Raw genomic sequence first — 23660 nt, forward strand, 5'->3', positions numbered from 1 at the left:
CAAGAAATGTATTTTAGCTGGGACTTTTTCCAGCTCCCTGGGGTCAGATCAAATTAATTTGGTGAGAATTTCTTTATGTGAATTCCACACTGGAATAACTCCTGTATATTCCATTCCTAACTCATTTTCCTTCCTTAGTTCCCAGTGGAACCAGAAAGAGAAATTAATGAGGTCAGGAATAACAATGGGGTAACAGGTTGCAAATTTTTTTTCTAGGTTTCTTTTTTATTATTTTTCATAAAACAATTGCCAAGACTGGAATCAAAGATAAATAGAAGGCACAACAGTTTTGCTCTGGTTTTGTGTTATTCAGATTTTTAATTGTTTTTTGTTTTTTGTTTTTTTTTACAAATACAAATTAAACATGAAAAAACTCTACTTCAAAAAGAATCTAACAGTTCAAGAAAAGCTTATCAGTTGCATTCTAGACATTTAAAACCTATCTCACAATTTAAATTTCAGTAGTAAAAACAGTAGGTTTTGGAACTGCTTTGTGATCACGTATCCAAAGAAAAACTCCACTAACACTCCTTTTATTCAGTTTTTAAACATACCAGAGAGAATCTAAACTGTCAATTTTTCCAACAGCAAATTTTCCACACCAGAAGGTAGTCATGACTCTCAAAGAAGAGAAAATTTGGGTTTTTCCTGCCTTCAAAATATTTATCAAATCCTGTAATTCTCACAGGCTTTTGAAACATGTAGAAAATAAGTAAGAAATATTCCGGGCTTCCCTGGTGGCACAGCGGTTAAGAATCCACCTGTCAATGCAGGGGACACGGGTTCGAGCCCTGGTCCGGGAAGATCCCACATGCTGCAGAGCAGCTAGGACCAGGGGCTACAACTGCTGAGCCTGTGCTCTAGGGCCCGCAAGCCACAGCTACTGAGCCCATGCACCACAACTACTGAAGCCTGCACGCCTAGAGCCCGTGCTCCACAACAAGAGAAGCCACCGCAACGAGAAGCCCGTCAACACAACTAGAGAAAGCCCACACGCAGCAACGAAGACCCAACACAGCCAAAAATTAAAAAATAAAAAATAAAAAGAAATATTCCAATGAATGAAACATACCAAATGTCAGTAATAAGCAAGACACATTCCTTTGGGGAAACTGTTAAAAAAAAATCCAGTCTGTATATGCAAATAAAGCAAGGAAATGCAGTCTTTTTTTTTCCTTCTTCTTTAAAAATACATTTTTCCTAAAATATCATTCCACAAAATTAGAAGTGAAGGACTAAAATGGGAGGGGGGGTGAGGAAGGAGCACACACCATTAACACAAAAAGTAAAATTGTACAAACTTAAGCAGTTTATGATAGACTAGGATCAGATTCCAGGATACCAAAAGTTGGCTGAAGAAATTCACCATTCTGTGGGAGCTAGGGTTTGCACTGCTGCCTGAAGATCAGTGAAGAGCGATTCACTGCCTTGGAGCACTGCCCCTTCCCACTCCAAATCCTGGTTTCTGCACCATGCCTCCGCGGGGTGGGGGGGGGGCCTCTCATCCCACCACCCAGCCCGCCTTGGCGGTAACCTGTAGGCGGTTATCTCGGCAGTCCCCTTCCCAGGCAGCTCGACTCTTCTTTTCTTCCACATTCAGGCGGACCTCACCTCTGAACATGATGGGTCTGTTGCAAAGCACCTTCTGAACAGGCTCAGAATCATCAAACACAACGAACCCCAAATTGGGTGATTTCCCACCATTGTTAATATGCAGCTCCACCACATTCCCATAATTTTGAAAAAATCTTTAAGCTCGACTCCACCTCATGAGGCAGGCTGCCAATAAAGAGCTGGTGGCTGTCAGGGTGTCTCACGATTCTTCGGGGTTCAGCATCACCTTGCTCACCAGCCTCACAGACTGCTCTACGTTCCCCCTAGGGAGGAACATTTATTCGCTGTTCTCGCACCCTCTGATCCCTCAGAGGCCTCTGCGGTGGAATCTGAGATTCAGGCTTAGACTCTGGACGAGACTATGAAGCTGGTAGTTTAACAACATGAGGTGGTATCCCAGTAACTGGAACAGCTCCACTGGGAGGAAGGTTCTTACTGGTCACAGTTGACCAAGAAAAGTTTCTCAAGTCCTCTTGCCCTGTCTGGGCTATGTCTGCAGGCGCTGGAGAAGAACTCTTCTGAGCATCCTCAGGAGTCGTTCCTTCCAGTACGCTCAGACATTTCCTCTTGGACTACAGACGCAGGTTCTTGCTCCGGTTCTGGTTCAGGATCAGGCTCTGGTTCAGCAACACGTTCTTCTAAATGTCCTTCTAAGTCATTGCTGACAGTGTGATCATAGAAAGTTCCAGAATCATCAGGTACCACCTCAGGGGTCTGCTGTCTTTCTTCAGGTTCCTCTGCTTCTTCTTCAGATTCTTCCTGAGGCTTGGTGACAAAGCCACCAAAGACCTCCTCTTGGTATCTGAAGATATCATTGTGAACATAAAACTTATTTTCAGCAGAGCCCTCAGGAGCAAGGACAAAAGTCTCGTGAATGGCCTCAAAGCCTGGTTACTATTAGAGAGCAAGCCCATCACCTGGACCACCGTGCCGTCATTCAGAGTGGCACGAGTATCAACAGGACGGATCTGAGTGTGGCAATTCGTGAAGTTTTGTGACATCACTTTCCTATGGATTTCTTTCTGTCCATAGACCGCATCTGCTGGCTTTCCATTTGAATCCAATCCCCCATGGACATAAGAAGAGTTCTTTCCATAAAATTTGTGTAGCATGTCTGTGTCCTGGTTCAGCAGTGTGTAATACTGTCTCACAAATTCCCACCTGACCAGCAGGGGACTAGGCTTCTCCATAACCATAGCTTTGGCCAATTCAACCTGCACGGCTGAGCGGGAGAGGAACAAGCTCTTCTCCACACACAGCGAAAAGCAAAAAACCCCTCACTCAACTGCATCAGCACCAGTTGAAAAATTTAAAGCTATATCAGCTGGAGAATTGAACCATGGACCTTAGAAAAGAAAGAGGTATGCTCCTGGCATCCAGTTGTGAAGATCAGAGGGGACCAGCCCCAGAGAAACCTGTATTACTGCTCATCAGGGCATTATGTCTATATATCTAATAACTGTCTATTGGTCTGTGACAAGGGAAATGGGAACTCTGTCCACAAAATCAGAAAAGGGGTAACGTAGTCTGGTGAGGGGAACACTGAGGTTTTGTGGGACAAAAGGTCATGGGCAATCCAGCTAAGGTTTTGTATCCAGGTTTATAATAGTCTATTTGAAAGCCATATATGAATACATTTTCTCATGAAAACAGGGGACCTGTAACTTTTCAAATTGCAAAATCACTTCTGATAATTTAACTAGCCACGCCTTAAGTCAGGGTCTATAGAAGTACAATGGTTAATTTTATGTGTCAGCTTGAATGGGCCATGGGGGATCCAGACATCTGGAAAAACATTATTCTGGGTATTTCCATAAAGGAGTTTTTGGATCAGTTTAAAATTTAATTTGATAAGGCTGTATAAAGCAGATTGTACTCCCTAATGTGGGTGGGCCTCATCCAATCAGTTGAAGGCCTGAATAGAACTGGAGGCTGACTCTCCCCCAAATAAGAGGAAATTCTTCCTGTTTGGCTGCCTTGAGCTGGGACATCAAATTTTTCCTGCCTTCAGGTTCAAACTGAAACATTGTCTTCATGGGTCTCAACCCTGCCAGGTTTTGGCCTGGGACCACAGCTTCAGCTCTGCATCACACCCAGTCCTGCCTCTCAAGCTGGCCAATGGCAGCCTCCATGATCATATGAGCCAATTTTTCATAATAAATCAATCTTTCTCTCTCTTCCTCTCTCTCTCTCTCAATATACATATATATATATATGTATTTCAAACTGTAAAATCAAAATAAAATTATATATAATACATAATTATATCATATAAATAAAATCTATAATATAAATATATTTATAATATATAACATATAATATAATTATATATTAATATAGCATAATATAGAATATAAATAGCATATAAAGTATAGTATAATTATATAATATAAATATAATATGATATATAACATATATAATAATATACAAAAATATATGAGGGCTTCCCTCGTGGCGCAGTGGTTGAGAGTCCGCCTGCCGATGCAGGGGACACGGGTTCGTGCCCCGGTCCGGGAAGATCCCACATGCTGCGGAGCGGCTGGGCGTGTGAGCCATGGCCGCTGAGCTTGCCCTTCCGGAGCCTGTGCTCCGCAACGGGAGAGGCCACAACAGTGAGAGGCCCGCATACCGCAAAAAAATATATATATATATATATGAGATATATAAAATATATAGTCTGACACCCAGGCCTGTGTCCCCCCATTCCCCCATGCACTTCTGAGAAGTGAGACATCTCATTTTGGAAGAATAAGGGAGATGAGAAAAGGAGAAATCAGGTCCTTTAACACTGACTGATGAATTATTTAATCAGAAGCAAGAAACTGTGTAGAAAGTGAGACACCCAGGCAATTTCTTACTCCTCAGGCACACAAACAAGAGAATGGCAATGCTTTTCAGAACATGACGAAGAACTGTGGCGTATCATTGCGATTATTTTCCCAAATCAACGGGCGCTGGCTACTTAATACTTCAACAGAAAATTTTGCTCCAGGAACTCTTAACACTTCTAAAGTAAAACAAAGAAACAAGAATTTTTTTAAAACATCTTTATTGGAGTATAATCACTTTACAATGGTGTGTTAGTTTCTGCTGTATAACAAAGTGAGTCAGCTATACATATACATATATCCCCATATCTCCTCCCTCTTGCGTCTCCCTCCCACCCACCCTATCCCACCCCTCTAGGTGATCACAAAGCACAGAGCTGATCTCCCTGTGCTATGCGGCTGCTTCCCACTAGCTATCTGTTTTACGTTTGCTAGTATATATAAGTCCATGCCACTCTCTCACTTTGTCCCAGCTTACCCTTCCCCCTCGCCGTGTCCTCAAGTCCATTCTCTATGTCTGCATCTTTATTCCTGTCCTGCCCCTAGGTTCTTCATAACCTTTTTTTTTTTTTTTTTTTTTTTTTTGCGGTACGTGGGCCTCTCACTGTTGTGGCCTCTCCCGTTGCGGAGCACAGGCTCTGGACGCGTAGGCTCAGCGGCCATGGCTCACGGGCCTAGCCGCTCCACGGCATGTGGGATCTTCCCGGACCGGGGCACGAACCCGTGTCCCCTGCATCGGCAGGCGGACTCTCAACCACTGCGCCACCAGGGAAGCCCACAATTTTTTTTTTTAGATTCCATATATATGTGTTAGCATACGGTATTTGTTTTTCTCTTTCTGACTTACTTCACTCTGTATGACAGACTCTAGGTCCATCCACCTCACTACAAATAACTCAATTTCGTTTCTTTTTTTTTTTTTTTTTTTTGCTGTACGCGGGCCTCTCACTGCTGTGGCCTCTCCCGTTGCGGAGCACAGGCTCCGGACACACAGGCTCCGCGGCCATGGCTCGCGGGCCCAGCCGCTCCGCGGCATGTGGGATCTTCCGGGATCGGGGCACGAACCCGTGTCCCCTGCATCGGCAGGCGGACTCTCAACCACTGCGCCACCAGGGAAGCCCACAATTTCGTTTCTTTTTATGGCTGAGTAATATTCCATTGTATATACATGCCACATCAAGAAACAAGAATTTAGTGTTCCTCCATGCTCTACTTTGACTTGATGGAAAAGGTGGCAGGGAGTATGACAGCTCCTGTGTTTACAGTGGGAAGAAGTAGGAAGTAGTAGTATTATTGTGGTCTTCTTATTCAATGTTCACAGAGGACTGAAGACCACCTAAAAGATAAACACCCAGTTTCTTCCCAATGAGTTTACTGTTTCAAGGTCTAGAGCTGGGGGGCAAAGGAGAGGAAAGAAGTAGAGACCACATACACATGCACACACAAACACACACACACTTGCTCCAGCTTTTCTCAAAGCAGAGGCATTGTTCCTGGGACTCCAGATACTTGTCCGAGGCTGCTGCTAAATTGGCGACAGGTTAGCCCCTAATCCCAGAGCCGGGCTCTGACGGAAGCCTCACTCCTCATCCAGGGAGTTGCTGCAATGCCAGGTATCAGTAAGAGGGAAGCGACCCATTAGAGGCATTCACATGCACTTGCCTGAGTCCCTGTTTCCAGTTCTTCGCTTATACCTAGGAGTAGAATTGCTGGGTTATATGGGAATTCTGTTGAACTTTTTTTGAGGAAGCCATCCTCAGAATATTTGGAGCCAATTGTGAACTGAATCTAACTAAACCTCAAACGAAGCCCAGACCCAGCTCAGCTACAGAGTAGATGACTGACACAGCCGCTTCACCTCTGGCCCAACAGAAGAAGGGGCATACCCCTTACCGGAGAGCATGATGATTTACTTCTGGTATTATTTTTGGTGTTTTTTTGTGTTGTTGTTGTTGTTGTTATTTTGGTTTTTTTTGGGGGGTGGGTGGGCCGCGCCACGCAGCCTGTAGGATCTTAGTTCCCTGACCAGGCATCGAACCCATGCCCTCAGCAGTGAAAGCGTGGAGTCCTAATCACTGGACCGCCCGGGAATTCCCTCGGTGTTGTTGTTTTTGCAGCTGTAATGAGATATGATTTACGTACCTTAAAATTCACCCATTGTAAGTGTACAATTCAATAATCTTTATGCTGATAGAGTTGTGCAATCCTCATTACCAACCAGTTTTAGAATATTTTCCTCAATCCCCCCAAATTCCCACGAGCTCATCTGCAGTCCAAGCCACTCCCAGCCCCAGGCAACCACAAGTCTGCTTTCCGTCTATGCTTTCCTCTTCTAGGCATTTCATATATATGGAGTCATAGGATAGGTAGATCATAGCTCAGGTAGTCTTTGGATCTGGTGTCCCAAGTGTGTATATTTTTCTACCAGTAGCTCAGATATGCATAAATATGTTACATATCTTTACTTTCTGTCCACCCAGCCCTGGCCCTGTAGGAGCGTAGGGAAATCCACTCTTGAGCCTCACTGAGGCCTTGAGTGGAGGCTCTCCTTCCCTGGGGTCATGGAAAAATCCAGGAGGGTTTTTGGCATCCACTGGAGTTAGGGCCATTTATTCTTCAGCCCGTTAAGTTGATCAGCCCATTGATGCTGGTATCCTCACCATCTACCATAAAGCTTCTTCTAAGGAGAGGGCAGGTTGCTTTGTTATTTCCAGTGACAAGCCAGCACTCCAGAATCCGCAGAAGCTGTGAGACCAAGTCCCCAAGGTCCAATAGATGTCTCATATAGCTGTGTCACTCCAAGAGCTGGCCATGTGTCCTGGTGCTGCAGGGGCTGAGGCTTGAGTCCTTGATGCTCAGGAGACCACCAACCTCCACCCCCCTCCCACTCCCCCAAATGCTGTGAAAGCCCCCCACCCCACCTGGGTTCTCTGCTCTCTCTCTCCAGGACACCTGGGGTAGATGATGATTGGGCTTTCTCAAGAGACAAGAAGAAAGGTTGGTCTTCCAAGAATCTTGCAAATACCCTTGTGATAGGAAACACAAAGGGACTAGCTGTATTCTCCAAACAAAGGGGGTGGGTAGGGAGGGGTATAGAAAGCATGAAACAAATGAGTATCTCACTAAATAGCCTACCACACTGCTTTGCATTCACCTACCGCAAAACCACATCAGTGAACAGCGGAAGGCATGTCATAATTTCAGTTTTCTTAGCTGCACTTAGATTCTATCTACTCATGGAAGTGTGAGGGAGGAAGGAGGCACCCCGCTGGACTATTCAGGCTAAGAAACAGAGTTGGTTCTTTTTTGGGGGGGGGGCGCTGCATTGGGTCTTCGTTGCAGTGCACAGGCTTCTCCTCGTGGTGGCTTCTCTTGTTGCGGAGCACAGGCTGGCCTGTGGGCTTCAGTAGTTGTGACTCGCGGGATCTAGAGCACGGGCTCAGTAGTCGTGGCGCACTGGCTTATGGGATCTTCCTGGACCAGGGCTTGAACCTGTGTCCCCTGCATTGGCAGGCGGACTCTTAACCACTGTGCCACCAGGGAAGTCCCCAGAGTTGGTTCTAACACTAGCAGTAAGAATAGCAACTAACATTGTGCATCAGGCATTGTTCTCAGTGTTTTACATGTATTATCCCTTAATCATCACAGTGACCTTAGGCAGTAAGCTCAGTATATCCAAATCCTTTATTTAAAGCCTTTGGTGTGAGCTCTGTTTCAGAACTCAGAATTTTTTGGATTTCAGGAAGGTAATAAGGTGCATGTAATTTACATAATATAACTCCACAAGAGGGTCTGAAACAGATCTCATACAATCTAATTAAGGTGGCTTCAGTGAAACAAATAATCATATTAAGTGATGTAAATAAAGAATGTAAATAACTTTGCATCAGTTTGGGTCTGGTTCTGCCACCAAATGAACTGAGAAAGGCTTTGGATTCTCAGACCTTTGGAATTTTGGACCTGTATTAGAGGCCCCATTGTACAGATAAAGAGAATGAGGCCCATCAAGATTAGGTAACTTGTCCAAGGTCACACAGCTAAGAAGTGGTGGGAGTGCTCAACGTTTCAGGAGCAACCTGACCACTTTCTCTACCAGAAACTCACCCACCCTCAAACTTCTCACTCCACAGCTGGTGGCAGCCTTGTGTATGACGCCTCCCCCAACCTCTAACTATCCCACCCCATCCCATCCCCCTCCCTGCTCCGAGCTTCTCTAATACTCCTTTACTCTCTCCTTTAACATGGTTCAAAATACCGGAAGTGAGCCCATAGAGTTGACTCGCCCCAGGCACCCCTAACAAGCCCAGGAGGGACCCTCCAGAATTGGGTCTGGGGCAGGTACTGACTTGCTAGCCCTCTTTGCCTTGAGCAGGGGGTTAGTCTCGGTGGTGTTAAGAGTCGGGCAGGAAGAGCTGGCCTGGAGCAGGCGGTCTAAATAGAGGAGTTGAATCCTTCAGGATACCAGGAGAGGGCGCGTCCCCCCTTTCCTATTTCGATTAGGATTTTTTTTTTTCGTTTCCGTCTAACCAGCGAGCAGTTTGGGTGAGCAACAACGTGCTTGGTATCCCGCAGATTTGAGCAGCGTCAGCCTCTTCATTCGTAAATCAAGTTTCTTCCCACGTGCGACGCGTCCTTCTTAGTCTTCAGCACAAACCTGCTCCCAGACCCTCTCTCCCTCACCTCCTGGGACCCCGCCCTAATTTGTTTTATCTTACACGAGGGGCCTGTCACCCGAAGAACCGGCCACACCGGCTTCGCCGAGACCGTGACCTCGCGATCAGACGCCTTGTGTGTCCTGTGTCTGCGTCCTTGCTTATCCCTCTTCGAGGTGCTTAGGATGCAAACTAGGGCGGCTCTTCCTCGTCTTGTTTCCTCACTTTTCAAGCCGTCTAGTCTGGAGGCAACCACCCTCTTCCGGTCCAGGAGATCAATACTTCTGTCTTCCAGGTACAGTCCAGGTCGATCTAGTAATCCCACCTGCCTGGAGCACCTGAAACCTCCGAGTGTCAACGGCTGGCCTGTTCCCCGGGAACAAGAGCCCCAGAAGCATCCGGCAGGCTTTGTGTTTTCAATTAAAGGTCTATTTCAAGGGCGAAATCGGGTGGAAAGCCGTGAGTGCGCAATTAACTCTAAATGTAAGGCCTTTAACAGAGATTGAGGTCTCGTCCCAAGGATGCCTGGGACCGTCGCCCTCTTTCGGTGAGGCGCAGCGGCCCCCGTGGCTCTGGACTTCTACAGGCACCCCCTGCGGCGAAGACCGACACCTCACACTCCATTTAATTAACAGTGTGTTTTAATTAACGCCGTCCGTCACGGCAGTCACACTGGGTTAATGCGCAACCCGCATTAATCCGCGTCCGGGCCTGGACCCTGGGAGAGCTGCGGGGCTAGCAGGGAGGCTGTGGGCTGGCCCACGATACAGGCAGGGCGGAGAGTTGGGGCGGGGCCTGCGGGAGGCGCGGCCTGCCGAGGGGCGGGGCGTTGGGGTGGGGCCTGCAGCGGGCAGGGCCCGGGAAATTCCCGGGCGGAGGTGAGAAGGCTGGCGCAACTGTCAGCTGAGCAGCGCTGGGTGGGGTTGCGAGGCCGCGCGTCCGCCAGAGGCTCCCCAGCCCCCGCCGCCGCCGCCGCCGCCCCCGGCCGGTCCCTTGGTCGGCGTCTGCATCCGGGTTCAGAGCCCTCTCCCAGCGGTAACGATGCCGAGGAGGCAGTGACCCCGAGGGAGGCCGGAGCCCGAGCGCCGGGTGAGCCAGGGCAGGGGGCGGGCAGGGGCTCCCTCTCCGCCCTGGAAGCGGTTCCTGTAGCCGCCTTCCCTGCGACCCGGAGCCAGTCAGGGTCGTGGGTGGCGAGGGTAGGGCGTCCCCTCGGGTGGGACGGCTGCTCTCGCTGGGAGGGTTTCCGGGCCCTGGCGATCCTGACCTGGTGCGGAAGGGCAGCGGGGGCGTCCAGCCCAGAGCGCCCCTTCCCCCTTTTTTACCCTCCAGGCTGGCCGCAGGTGCCTTACCCTGTAGGTCATGAAGGTGATCTGAGGCTGACATCCTTCCGCAGGTTGGGAATGATTGTACAGCCAGTTCCTCATTATAAGGGAAGGGGTTAAGGACACACCTTTGGAAGACGTGCAAACTACTCTAGCTTTACGAGATGGCCCAGGACACTAAAAAACCGGTGACCGCTCTCTAAGGTGGCGGTATTACTGAATAGCTGAAAGGAATCTTCATAAACCGTTGTGTCTAGGAGGGCATGTATGTATGTATGTGTTTGTGTGTGTTTATAGATACATAGAGAATATGAATATGTGATGAGGCCGAGAACCCCAAAGGGATTGTTTCTATCGTGTAAGCTGCAAGCAGTGAGCATAGCTAAGAGAAAATGTAACCCAGGTTCCGTCTAGCCTCCTTCCTCCACCAGGAAGACTGCTGTATGGAAATTATATGCCACAACACTGCTTAAGGATGAAACGGAAAACCGAAACTTAAAACATCAAAAGCCTGGGATCTGGTTAAGCAAACGCACTGTTAACAGAAGAACCCCTCACCCTTGCTCTTTGCCGGAAGGAGAGAAGAGCTGGGGGGCCCTGGCCACCCCGCCCAGGATATGCCCAGTTTGGAGTGGGCTGGGGAGGTCCAGTAGCAGAGGCCAGTCCAGGGACTGCCCCGTCATGCCCTGGGCAAGACAACTCGAAATGTAGCCTGTAGAGAGGACAGTAATTAGAGTCTTCCGGGTGACTGGCCGGTTCTTCTACTGGGCCAATTTTATTTGTTCTTTATGTATTGTGTACAACATTATAAAAGTAGTATTTTTTTTTTTTTTTTGGTAACTGACCTCAAGTTGCATATTATGTTATGGGCTCCAACTAAACTCTCCGAAAAAACAAAAACAGACGTTATTCTTGAAAGGAATTGGGCACTGTTTTACTCTCCCATGAAATCCCCACCCTTAGGTAGGGGCACATGGGTATTCTATTTTCCAAGCCTCACTTTTTCTGAATTTTATAGACTTGGACTGTGTGATATGTTCTTTGGAATCTATGGAATAGTCAATCCAAAGGAAAAGGAAGAAATTAAACCCTGTGTTTTGAAAATAAAATCTGTTTCACTGAGGAAGAAAAAAATTATATTGAAAGTTCTCGTTTTCACTTTGACCTATTATGTGGGTTGAGTAATGGAATATGTATTATGAAATGACATCCAGATACCTTTGTAGTGATATTTTAAAAGTGGTACTAATTTTCAAAATAAGTTGAGTTCAAGAATCTGGAAATGAGTGCCACTGAACTGTAGAAAAACTCATAATACTAGTATGTCGGGTTTGTGTTTCATGTGTTTTACAAGTGTATGACTTTACCTCTTATACTATAGCTTCATTTCATTTCAACAGACATTTTCTGAGAGCCTGCTCTCAGTGTGCCAGTCTGTAGGAAGAATAAAACAGAGACCTTGACTTAGATTTGATGGGAAAATTGGCTGGCATGGTATGATCACAGTACTTTACATAAAAGGACCAAGGGGGTGGAACACACAAAGCGCTCTTGGGTGCTCAGAGGAAAGAACAGGTCATTTTACACAGGACATCTGTTCGAGCTGGCACTGAACTGTCCAGTGGAGGTTTGCCAGGGTAAAAGCAGATCCGGGCATCTCGGGGAAGGGTAGAAAAGCAAAAGAAGGCCAAGAACTATGAGCTCTTTAATGTGCCTCCGGCATGAGTGGCATTGGTGACAGGAGATGATACTGCTGGGTAAGTGGGGGCCAGTCTCTGAAAGGCCATGTTTGTCTTGCTCGGGAGCTGGAGCTCTGTCTGTATGGGAGGGGTTTAAGCAGGGGGATGCCCTGGTATTAGGAAAGAAACCATGGAGGTAGTGGGGCTGCAGTGGAAGGAGATGAGTCCAGCCATGGAGGAAGCTATGCAAATTCATTCAGCAAGTATTTGTTGACCCCCATATATGTCGGGTAATGTTCTAGGTGCTAGGGACACGGCAGTGGACAAAACAGACGAAAGTCCCGTACTCTGTGGGCCAGACAAGACAAGAAGGGCCTGACCTAAGCTGATGGGGATTGAGAGGAGGTGGGAGTGACAGGACTCGGTGACCCATTAGACTTGGGGGAAGAGCAAATAGGAAGAATCAAGCATAACTCTCAGGTTCCTGCCTTGGGTGATGAGGCTATCTATTTCCATTTTCTGTATGTTTGCAGTTACAAAAGTCAGAGTACCATTTCTGGCATAAAAGGTAAGTCTTCTTTTACCCCCTTAATAGGATATGTACTTTGAGTTCTTTTTCCAGGATGGTGATGAGTTATTTGATGCAATCTTGGAATGTTACTCAATCCCCTTGAAAACCGAAACCAGGATTTGCCAATAGCCAGCAATTGTCTCTGATCAGGAAATAGGTTTTCACTGTTTAAAACTAATTTATCCATGTGGGGATTGAACCTGTGAATACTTAATCAGCAGGTTCGGAGAATCAGCCACACCAGGGTAAGGACCTGGGTTTATTCTGTATTATTCTTGACGGTCCAACGACCAGTGGAGAGAAGTCAGTGTAAGGCAGATTTCTGTTGGATACAAAACAGCTTTCTGGCAGTCAGAGCCATCCTGGAATAGAATGGGCAGTTGCCTGCTAAGGTCATGTGCTCATTTTTTCTGTCATTAAAGTCATTCGAGCCTGGTCTATATGACCATCTGCCATGGAAACCAGACAGGACATTCCTGCATTGAACAAGTTGGGCTGGGTCATTTTTAAGGCCAACTCAGAAGCAAGATTTAAGCTCATGCCCACGAAGTGAAGTCACTGCTATAATTACTTGACCTCTGGAATTAAGAACAATAATTACAATCAGGAATTTGAATAGCAGATCCAGGAATAAAATCTAGGAGATCTTGCTTTTGATCTTCCACCTTCCAGGTGGTTCCTATTTTTCCTCATTGGTGAAATCTTGACAAATCCTGTGCTAAATTAATTCACCCTTCTGTAGTTAAAAATAAAACACCTTTGCTTAGAAATGATGCATTTCTGATCATTGGTTGGATTTTTATGAGAAATTCTGTTATTAGACAGAAACTTGGAGTATATGGCTTAGTTCCTTAGTTCATAACCTTTGAGGATGTGTGCAAGGATTTATAATACATCTCTGAATTTTCTCAACTGAAAATATTTCAAGGTGATGCTAAACATTTAGAGACTTCAGCTTTCTCTAACTGGTATTCTACCAGTAGACATCTCATATACGCACTGTACTGTGATAGCTTGTAATGACGCCCCCCAAATATTCTAAAATCATAAAATGCACTTTGAGTCACCAAAAATCAATTAAATTGCTTTTAGTAAAATTTTGTTTATAAGTATGTATGTGCTTATGTTTGGCATTTATGTTAACTTCTTATATACTCTGACATTTGAATTACCAAATAGTTTTCCTAACAATGCTGCGTAGCAAAGAGCTCACTGTAATTGGGACGGGCGTATGTATTAGTGAGAGAGGGCAGCATGACCATGAGGGTGCTGGGGTGTACGTGCTGGACAGTGCAGGTTGGACTGTGTTCTTGCTAGAAGCTTAATACTTTTCATAGGGCTTCTGAGCTGAAAGCAGCTATAGTGATCATCATTTGCTAGGCAAGTCAGTGAATCATCACAGAGGTCAGATGAGTTCTCAAGGTCACGTGTCTGGTTCGTGGCACCCGGTTTATTTTTCTGCTATCTCCCTCAGCATAACCCTGTCTTTGTTGTTTTCTCTCCTTATAAAATCTGGGCAACCAGAAAAAGTTGATAAGTAGAATCGGTTTTAACTGTTACGGTTGTGCCTCAAGTCTTGGTGGAGATATAACAGAAAGTCAAGGAGGAAAAATATCGGAAGGAACAGTCTCTCTTTTCTCCCCTCCCCCTCCCCTTTTCTCCCCTCCCCCTTCCCCTTCTCTCCCCTCCCCCTCCCCTTCTCTCCCCTCCCCCTCCCCTTCTCTCCCCTCCCCCTTTCCTTTCTCTCCCCTCCCCCTCCCCTTCTCTCCCCTCCCCCTTCCCCTACTCTTCCCTCCCTCTGCTTTAGATACTTTAAAAACAAATCTGTTAAATGTCTCCAAAGTATAGTCTAATCCTTGAATACCTGAGGAAATTTAATATTGACAAGTGAATGACACACGTTACAAGGATTTTATCTTTGTCAATTAGAATTTTAGTATTCTTTGCAAAATAGACAGGAGCACTGTTATTTAGTAAAAACCCATTTTTATGAAATTTTAGTGCCAACATAGTACTATGCAAAAATGAGTTTTATGGAAAGTCAGAAACTGGCTTTATCCGAATTATGTTATGCAAAATAATCCAAATTATTTTATTGGGGAAAACAAAAGCAGTCTATTCTGGTCACCTAATGCTAAGAGATAGCACACTTTAGCAGTGTACCTCTTTCTAAACGAATCAGGATATGTAAAACACAGATGCTTTCAAAAGGCTCAAAATGCTTTATCCGTGTTTTTCACTTCATAGAATTGCCATCCTCATTAAAGAATTCCATGAGGATGCCTTTCCTGTGCCAGCTGCTCTAGAGGAACCACACAGGCCACAGTGCTGGGGGCTGGCTATCCCCTCAGTAGCAGCACTGTCTCTGATTTCCTACAGGTCCTTTATTTTATTTATTTTTTTAACATGGAGTATAATTGCTTTACAATGTCGTGTTAGTTTCTGCTGTATAACAAAGGGAGTCAGCTATACATAAACATATATCCCCATATCTCCTCCCTCTTGCGTCTCCCTCCCACCCTCCCTACCCCACCCCTCTAGGTGGTCACAAAGCACCGAGCTGATCTCCCTGTGCTCTGCGGCTGTGTCCCACTCGCTATCTTACATTTGCTAGTATTTATAAGTCCATGCCGCGCTCTCACTTCGTCCCAGCTCACCTTACAGGTCCTTTAGACCAAAAGCAGGTCACCAGGCTCTCAGTTCCAGGAAACCTCCAGAGAGCCTAGGGATTGCCTCCTGCCAGAGTGGGAAGGAAGCACCGCTCTGCACCCCAGGGTTTTGGTGCATTAATATACGGGCACTAATACATGGTGGTTTCCCCAGCTTCTGCCCTAACATGCACAGGGACTTAACAACAAAAACCATAACTGAAGCTTCCCTTGCAGCCTCGTAGAGAGAGAGTCATTTGTACCCTGCCCTCCTGTCGGCAGTGGCAGGTTCTATCGGCTCACCTGGGAACTTCTTACAGGGACGAGGTTCTTTGGACGCAGTGAAAATTTGTTAGTAACTTGTTCGTAAGCAATTCATTGACTGCTATTGCTAAGAAGTAAGAAGAAAAAATCCTTCCGGCAGCCTTGGTTATTTCTTTAAGATGTCTGGCAGTGTGCGATGGATGGGCGAAGTGGAATCTGAACTCTGGGTGAGGTGAATGGGCCCGCCTTCCATGTTTATCTATAGAGCGCACCCAGAGGTTATACAGCGATAGGTCAGAGAGCACTTCTCTCTCCTCAGCTTCCAGTGACTGATGCAGTAACTCTGCAATTCCTCATGAAAAGGTATATCATCATCTTTGTGAAATGTGAAAAGGAAAGCGTTTGCCCACAGCATTTGATTTCTGTGTTTGCCCAGGTGGTAGGCCATACAGAAGCACAGTTGGGATACACCCATCTATCTTATTTATGGCCACACTGACCCCTCGACAAATAAAGTGGTATGCTTAAACTAGTCTCAGAATATGCAACAACTAAGCAAGATTTTCTTCGTCTTTTAGAACGCTTTGCAGAAGTATCGACTATGGAAGCCTAAGGATTCAGTGCCACCTTCACTGTATGACAGGGCTGGGGTTTGGAATCACCCTTAATGCTCGGTTGTGCCCTTCATTGAGTGACCTTGGATGAGCTATAAAACCTCTGTGAACTCAGCTCCGTCACCAGGAAAACAGCTGACTAGTTGAGTTTTAGTGAGGATTAGAAACGGACAGTCTGGTGCGGTGGTCAAGAGTGTAGTAAGCGTCCGAAATATGTTAGTTCTCCCTTTCCTCTCAGCCAAATATACAAGAAATAAAATACGGAGATTTTGTAACAATTAATTATTGAGATATAATTCACATACCATACAATTCACCCAAAATAGGAAGATTTGAGCTTAAAGATTTTTCTGGGGAAAAATCCATTTAATAATACTTTGCCCACATCTACCAATGTAAATATGGAAAGTCTCTGGAACTCCCCACGTTAGGATTCCTGATCATCATGATATCACGTCCGTCTCTCCCTCCTCTATCCCCCATCTCCTCACTGTACCCCTTTATACACCCTTATACACAGACATACACATACAAACTGAAGCTAGGATGTACCTTTTTTGTTTCAAAAGGAAGAATCAAGATTGTTCAAAATTGGGCCTCCCTGGTGGCGCAGTGGTTGAGAGTCCGCCTGCCGATGCAGGGGATATGGGTTCGTGCCCCGGTCTGGGAGGATCCCATATGCCGCGGAGCGGCTGGGCCCGTGAGCCATGGCCGCTGGGCCTGCGCGTCCGGAGCCTGTGCTCCGCAACGGGGGAGGCCACAACAGTGAGAGGCCCGCATACCGCAAAAAGAAGAAGGAAAAAAAAAAAAAAAAAAGATTGTTCAAAATATAATGGGAGAGGGCCTCCCTGGTGGCGCAGTGGTTGAGAGTCCGCCTGCCGATGCAAGGGATACGGGTTCGTGTCCCGGTCTGGGAGGATCCCACATGCCGCGGAGCGGCTGGGCCCGTGAGCCATGGCCGCTGGGCCTGCGCGTCCGGAGCCTGCGCTCCGCAACGGGGGGGGCCACAGCAGTGAGAGGCCCGCATACCGCAAAAAAAAATATATATATATATATATAATGGGAGAGAAAGCACCTTGTAGAACACTTATTAGCACTTGCACATGGGCTTGTGGGACTCGTGAGGACGCCATGCAGAGGGGAACAGTTATATTTCCGGTCTGTGACTTTTCCATAGGAACTGCTGCCATGTCCCACCAACCAGTTAGCTGCCTGACTGAAAAGGGGGACAGCCCCAACGAAACCACAGGAAATGGACCCCCCAATCTGGCTCACCCGAACCTGGACACGTTCACCCCACATGAGCTGCTGCAGCAGATGAGAGAGCTTCTAATTGAGAACCATCAGCTGAAAGGTGAGCAACACCTGGCCCCATGTTTCTTCACTCACCCTGGGCCTTCGGGAATGCCATCCTTTGGTAATAGCTTGCAGGTGAATCCCTTTCTCTGCGCCTGGTTCCCTGGGGGAAGAAAGAGCACAGAATTAGCTTTGAGTAAGGCTAAAGCTGTTTCCATTGTTTGCTTTTGGATACAGGTAGAAATAAAAAGTATGCATCTCCGGGAAATGGCATAATGACATTTAGCCCATTTAAAAGGAAAAAGAAAAAAAGGCTGCTATTATTACAGAGCTAGTCCTAAATATTACCTTAAAAGAAAGCATTCTAATATCTCCAGCCATGGTTTTTGGGGAGAACCAGTGTTCGAATCCAGGAGTGATGGACCTCAGTCTATGTAGTTATTAATAGACATTTTGTTATAATAAATCAATAACATCAATTTTATTTTCTTGAGACCCTTGAGGACTAGAGATGACATTAGACCCTGCTAGTCCTGTCTGGAAGCAGAAACCACTCACTCATCTCGCTCCGCAGTCTTTCCGGCTGACCCTGGGGCCCAGGCGGGTTCCATTCATGACCCCAAGTCCAGTCCCCTGGTGTGACACTCCCCCTCTGCACCCCATGCAGAAGCCATGAAGCTGAACAATCAAGCTATGAAAGGGCGATTTGAGGAGCTTTCAGCCTGGACAGAAAAGCAGAAGGAAGAACGCCTATTTTTTGAGACCCAGAGCAAAGAAGCCAAAGAGCGCCTAACGGCACTGAGTCTTGAAAATGAAAAACTGAAGCAAGAACTCAGAAAACTAAAAGGGAAAACTGAAAGGTCATTCGAGGTGAGCAGACTGATCAATTGTGATTTTATTCTGTTCATATTTGTCGTGCAATCTTACTTGACCAGACTTCTAGATCAAAACCTTTCACAGTTCAGGCTAGATGAGTGCTTTGCATTATCTTGAAAGAAGCGTGCTTGATGAGAAGATTGGTTACAACTTTAAGAGTCATGTATAATCTCTGGTGCAGGAAAGAAATGGGTAAAGCTTTGACCATATTGATTATAGTCAGAAGAGTGTTACGGTTATAAGTCAGTATTTTGTATTCATTATAGATGGTACGGAAGGACCTCTGCCTAGAACCATCCAAGTGTTAGTTGTTAGTTTGTCTTTGATATAGAATTACACTTTAAAAATCTATCACTCAGAATTTTCACTTATTGACCTTGTCCTTTCTCTCCGTCTAAAATAGATTCCTCGCTTTATGTTTTACATTTACTTCTGAAAACTGGTTTGACAGGGCCTCCCTGGTGGCGCAAGTGGTTGAGAGTCCGCCTGCCGATGCAGGGGATGCGGGTTCGTGCCCCGGTCTGGGAGGATCCCATATGCCGCGGAGCGGCTGGGCCCGTGAGCCATGGCCGCTGAGCCTGCGCGTCCGGAGCCTGTGCTCTGCAACGGGGGAGGCCACAACAGTGAGAGGCCCGCATACCGCAAAAAAAAAAAAAAAAAAAAAAAAAAAAAAAAAAAAAACTGGTTTGACAAACGTCATGTGAAATGAGGCTATAGGGTTGCCACATTTCCACTGACCCAAAGAACCCAAGCAGTGTGCTCACACCTGAGAACGAGTATCAAAGATGTGAGTGAAAAAGCAAATCAGAGCACATTTGAAGCCTCTGCCCATCTTCTAAGGCTCACTGGGTATTATTTGTTTAGATGGACATCTGCAGTTCATTTTCTTCCAAACCTAGAACTTAACAGCTTTAGGGAGGATGGAGCACTGGGTTAATTCTTGGATATCAGTGATTTCTTTTTTTTTTTTTTTTCAGTTCATTTACAATATTGTGTTAGTTCAGGTATGCAGCAAAGTGATTCAGTTATATAAATTTTTTTCAGTTTATTTTCCATTATAGGTTATTACAAGATACAAAGTATAGTTCCATGTGCTAACAGTAAATCCTTGTTGCTTATGTATTTTATGTACAGTAGTTTGTGTCTGTTCCCTTATTTTTTTTCTTTTCCATTATGGTTTATTACAGAAGTAGTTTGTATCTGTCAATTCCATACTCCTCGTTTATCCCTCCCCTCCTCAGTGATTTTTCTTGAGACTTTACCTTGAACTTTGTTGATGTCTAATTTCTTAAATAGGTAAAGAATACAAACAAAGAAATAAAATAAGGAAAAGAGAAATATGGAATAATCTAAAGAATGAAAAGTTGTTTAGAAAAATATCATAGTTTATATCAATGATCTTACTCATCAACCCCTGCTCATGGGACAATGAAAACATTCAGCTTTAATAAATTTGTATTTGTATTGGAAATGTTTCATTGTTGATAAGATTTATCATGTCTGACGCTTCAGTTTGTCTTACAGTTCAAAGAGCATTAAGTCACTTCTTTGGGCGAAACCTCTCATTGTCTAAATATTTTTGAGGTAGAATACTCTGAAGAAATGATCACTGGGATATATGGGTAATTTTCTACTTGCTGGAAGAAAATATCTCACTTTGTTTTCCTCGGCTTTTGGGATGAGGGCTGACAGTTGGCTTCAGCCTGCGGGGGCCCAGCACTTTGAAGCCAAAAAGGAAGCTTCCAGAAGCAGTTTGTCTGCCCGAGATAGTCTGCCTGTAGGTTTTCCAAAAAGGTCCCAGTATTGGAAGAAGTTGAGATCAGAAGCTGGAGCTCTGGACAGCTTCTTTCAGTGCAGACGATCAGCTGAAGCAAACTACAAGCAGGGCTCAGAAATGAGTCCTTGGGACAAAGTGACATTTAGGACTCTTAAAAACCCTTGGTCATCAGCTGTATCCCCCCAAACTGTACCTCCCAGGCCCACCCCTTGCCCCCCTGCCTCTTCTGTAATGTTTGTCTCCTGGACTACTTGTGTTGTTGTTGTTGTTTTTGGGGTTTAAAAAAAAATTTTTTTTTTTAATTTATTTATTTAATTTATTTATTTTTGGCTGCACTGGGTCTTCATTGCTGCATGCGGGCTTTCTCTAGTTGCGGCGAGTGGGGGCAGTGCAACGGGCTTCTCACTGCAGTGGCTTCTCTTATTGCAGAGCACGGGCTCTAGGCACGCGGGCTCAGTAGTCGTGGCTCGCGGGCTCTAGAGCGCAGGCTCAGTAGTTGTGGCTCACAGGCTCTAGAGCGCAGGCTCAGTAGTTGTGGCACACGGGCTCAGTAGTTGTGACGCACGGGCTTAGTTGCTCCGCGGCATGTGGGATCTTCCCGGACTAGGGCTCGAACCCGTGTCCCCTGCATTGGCAGGCGGATCCTTAACCACGGCGCCACCAGGGAAGCCCAGTTGTTTTTAATTTAGGCCCTCATCTTCCTGATTTACCAAAGCTCTCAAGGCCTCAGATTTTCCTCACTCACGCAGGCCCATCTTTGCTGCTGCTTCTGCAGGATGCACCCCTCCTCCCCACTCACCCACCCCCACAAGCCATCGGGGCCTCTCCTGTGGTCTGTGTCACACAAGGGAAGGGAGCAGGGAATTTCCTTTGGAAGTCTGCCTCTGATCTTTAGAGTGAGGCCGAAGCATTACTGGTTCTGTCCAGTTTCCCTGAATTATACATCATAATGATCTCTAAAGAGTACTTTTTAACTTTTCACTACAGATGGCCAGGCAAAGGTCATTAGATAGACTATTGATTGTTTTTGGATTATAAAATGGCATATCAGCCTGGGAACATTTCCAGGACAATACAAGCACAGAAAAAGAGAAATTGTGTTACGAAGGCTAATCAGTGCTAAGTGCTCAAAACTGATGAAAGACGTAACAAATAATGGAGTTGGGCTTGATATCCAGAGAATAAGCCCTGGAAGTTTAGTCCGGGAAGACGATGGGCAGAGCCTTAACAAGTGAAATGAAGAGACATTCAGAGTGTCACCTCGCAAGGTCTTTTATAGCCAAATAAGCGGATCCATAATTTCCCCAGGATAGTTAAGAGATCCGCACAGTTGCAAAAAAGAAAAGTAACCTGACATCTGAGATTCTAGAGTCATGGCCTTATATCCCTGGTCCTCAGACCCTTGTTTAAAACTTTTCTTTCCTTCCTTAAAAGTCCATTCTACACAGTGTCCTCAGGGAGGGCAAGAGGGTGGATGTGAGAATCCCTCACAGAGCAGTCTTGCCCTTCCCTGCCTGCTTCCTAGTACCAGGCTAGGCAGCACATTTTCTTTTATGTTTTCATGTCTTTAAATATACATTTCTTTGGTCTGAGTCATTACCAGGAGAGACTGCACAGGCTTCGAACCTTTCCTTACAGACCTAACCCTTCAGTTTTACAATGAGTTGCTTTTTTCTAACGCCTGTGGGAGTTTCCTAGCAAGAGAATGGTCCCAATGAACGCAGAGCATGATTCCACTGGTGTGAGGGGCACTTCCATGCTGCCAGTTACTACCAAGCCCTCTGTTCTTAATACTTCGTGGACTAGCTGGTTTATGGTCCGTGCACAAGCCTTTCTGCCTTTGGGCCTGTTTACCATTCCTTAGGAGATCTGTCATGGTGTGTGTGTGTGTGTGTGTGTGTGTGTGTGTGTGTGTGTGTGTGTGTGTGTGTGTGTGTGTGTGTGTGTGTGTGTGTGTGTGTGTGTGTGTGTGTGTGTGTGTGTGTGTGTGTGTGTGTGTGTGTGTGTGTGTGTGTGTGTGAATTTTCTGTGTGTTGCAATCCTCTGATAACCTCAAGTGTACGTGTTTCTGGTGGCGCCATGTCCATAAGAGCAGTGAGGGAAGAAATCAGAGAGGCTAAGAAGGTCACGGCTGGAAGAGACCACAGAGACCACGTGGTACCACGTCTTTCTTTCTGAGCCGAGAAAACTGAAGCCAAGACATTGAGTGAATCTGCTCAAGGTGACACATGCTCTGATTAGCAGAGTGTGGACTAGAATCTGCTCTCCCTTCTCCCAGGTAAAAACACCACATGTCAACAGGCTCTTTCTCTTATGACTTTGTCATATGTAGTAACTGCAACAGGTTGAACACAGCAGGTACTCAGGGAAATAGTAATGTTTATTATTAATGTTTATAGAGGCAGAAATTTAATTTTTCCACCCTTGGTACCAGCCTCTGAATTTTCAGTTTTCTTATTTCTCACCAGACTTATTTTTAGCAACCTTAAAACATGAGCATAGAGTACTGTAGCAACCAGACTACATAACTGGGAGAATTGTGGACCTTTCGTTGTGTTTTGTCATTACTATAACATTATGCCCTTGGTGCTTTGGCTTCTGAGTAGACATCACAAGAATGGGAAGTGTAGGGGTGGGTATGCATTTGTAGGGGGAAAAAAAAAGGCAGGAGGTTGAGTTGTGGCAGTTCTTTGTGGAATTTTGGACTAGAATTTACAAGTCTACCATTGCCAAAGTCTGGTTGGTTATTTTCATGGCATCAGATTATTTCAGCATGCTGAGGAAGCCTTTCTTGTCATCAGGTTATTTTAACTTCCAATTATTTGCATGTGATAAAATAATGTAAGCTTTTCCATTTTAATTGGCATGTCAAAATAAATTGCTAAGGATAAGCTAGAATATCCTACTGTAAAGCACAGCTGTCTTGCCAGTGGGTATGGAGGCACTCGAGTTTGATGGCCAAGTCCCTAGCGTGATTCATTAATTCACTTTGCTCCTCGTCCCCAAGGTCCTCAAGGCAGAAGCAGAACAGGAAGTGGAACAGCTGAAGACCCAGGTGGCACGCCTTCAAGCTGAAAAGGTCGATCTGCTGGGCATCGTGTCTGAATTACAACTCAAGCTGAACTCAGGTGGCCCCTCCGAAGACTCCTTTGTTGAAATCAGGATGGCTGTAAGTGTGTTGGTTTTGTTTTTGTTTTAAGCAAGTTACAAAACCTCACCTGGACAGCTGCTACAAATACCACCATTTCCTTTCAACACGAGGAAGCCAGATAGTGGGGAAACTTCAACGTAAATGTATAACATAATAATGCTTGTGGCTATCATAGCTGAAATGGAAAATGCTGATTACCTTTTATGACCAAAGAGGTAGTCCTTTTTCTTCCAGTATGTCCTGACAAGAGATAGTCCTTTTGCTTCCAGTATGTCCTGACAAATTTATGTGACTGACCTAAAAAGAAAAAAAAGGCATAAACTTTTTCAGCCCAGGTCTCAAAGCTGTGTTCAGCATTTCACTTAGGT

At 45.6% G+C, this 23660-nt stretch overlaps 1 protein-coding gene and 1 pseudogene across 3 annotated transcripts in view; one reads left to right on the forward strand and one right to left on the reverse strand.

The window, feature by feature from the left end:
* Window positions 1–1420: 1420 nt before the first annotated feature.
* LOC132487727 (ras GTPase-activating protein-binding protein 1-like) lies at window positions 1421–2862 on the reverse strand (annotated as a pseudogene).
* Window positions 2863–9961: 7099 nt separating this feature from the next.
* The window catches only part of OPTN (optineurin), a 45276-nt gene continuing 31577 nt past the window's right edge, over window positions 9962–23660 (forward strand). Inside the window, exons 1-4 of one of the 3 annotated variants that reach the window (XM_060097731.1) lie at window positions 9962–10183; window positions 17370–17546; window positions 18156–18358; window positions 23149–23310. In XM_060097731.1, the coding sequence (XP_059953714.1) occupies window positions 17381–17546; window positions 18156–18358; window positions 23149–23310 (531 nt within the window). In that variant the 5' untranslated portion in view covers window positions 9962–10183; window positions 17370–17380. Of the gene's footprint in view, window positions 10184–14952; window positions 15046–17369; window positions 17547–18155; window positions 18359–23148; window positions 23311–23660 lie in introns of those variants that run through there. The other 2 variants (XM_060097729.1, XM_060097730.1) reach the window with 2 other exon arrangements.

This window comes from Mesoplodon densirostris, chromosome 4 (genome assembly GCF_025265405.1).
Source record: "Mesoplodon densirostris isolate mMesDen1 chromosome 4, mMesDen1 primary haplotype, whole genome shotgun sequence".
Classification (NCBI taxonomy): domain Eukaryota; kingdom Metazoa; phylum Chordata; class Mammalia; order Artiodactyla; family Ziphiidae; genus Mesoplodon; species Mesoplodon densirostris.